This window comes from Ceratina calcarata, unplaced genomic scaffold (assembly GCF_001652005.2).
Source record: "Ceratina calcarata isolate Rehan_Ccalc_2016 unplaced genomic scaffold, ASM165200v1 scaffold3106, whole genome shotgun sequence".
Classification (NCBI taxonomy): domain Eukaryota; kingdom Metazoa; phylum Arthropoda; class Insecta; order Hymenoptera; family Apidae; genus Ceratina; species Ceratina calcarata.
Window position 1 is genome coordinate 1 of NW_017153628.1, and position 632 is coordinate 632.

General features: G+C 34.3%; 1 protein-coding gene across 1 annotated transcript; it reads left to right on the forward strand.

The window, feature by feature from the left end:
• Positions 1-122: 122 nt before the first annotated feature.
• On the forward strand, positions 123-624 carry LOC108624528 (uncharacterized; the record flags this gene model as incomplete). The annotated part of the gene is made up of 1 exon (XM_018023915.2): positions 123-624. A coding segment is annotated over one exon (486 nt), but the record flags the coding sequence as incomplete, so codon positions are not given.
• Between the last annotated feature and the right edge of the window lie 8 nt (positions 625-632).

Sequence of the window (632 nt, forward strand, 5' to 3'; positions counted from 1 at the left end):
CATACATTATATATAGCATTCATAACTTTTACACATTCTGTTATCTTATAAATTCATTAAAATCTGTTATCTAATTATCTTGTTTTATTTTGTTAAATTTCATTTAATTCTTTCTTATAAACGTTTTGAAGGCTCGTGAACGGTACAAGAAGCTAGTCTCCTCCCGTGACATACCTGAAATACAACAACTACTCACTGAAAATTCATACGAGACCGAAGGACACACAGTTAGCATCGTAGAACTGAATATGCAGGATTTATCGAAGAAGAATGCACTGATAGGAGATAACAAAGGCTCAGATTCGAATACAGAGAATGAAGTAAGCGACACCGAGTCCAGACACAGCGAAGAGATCGTAGGAATGTCTTTAAAAGGAAAAAAGGAGAAACGATCGAAATCAATGAAAGAGCGTATAGAAAATAATGGAACGGATGTAAAGAAAGAAATAAAGAGGATCGCGTTGAAGAAAGTGAAGGGCAGCAAAGTTTTTCAACAGAAACAAAAGTTGGAGAGGCAGAAAAATAGGAAGGAGAGTTTGAGGAAACGGAAGAGGGTCGAGAAAATTCAAAAACGGAAAGGAAAGAAATTGAAAAAATACAGATCATAGTTTGTAACATATTTTCTTTATTAT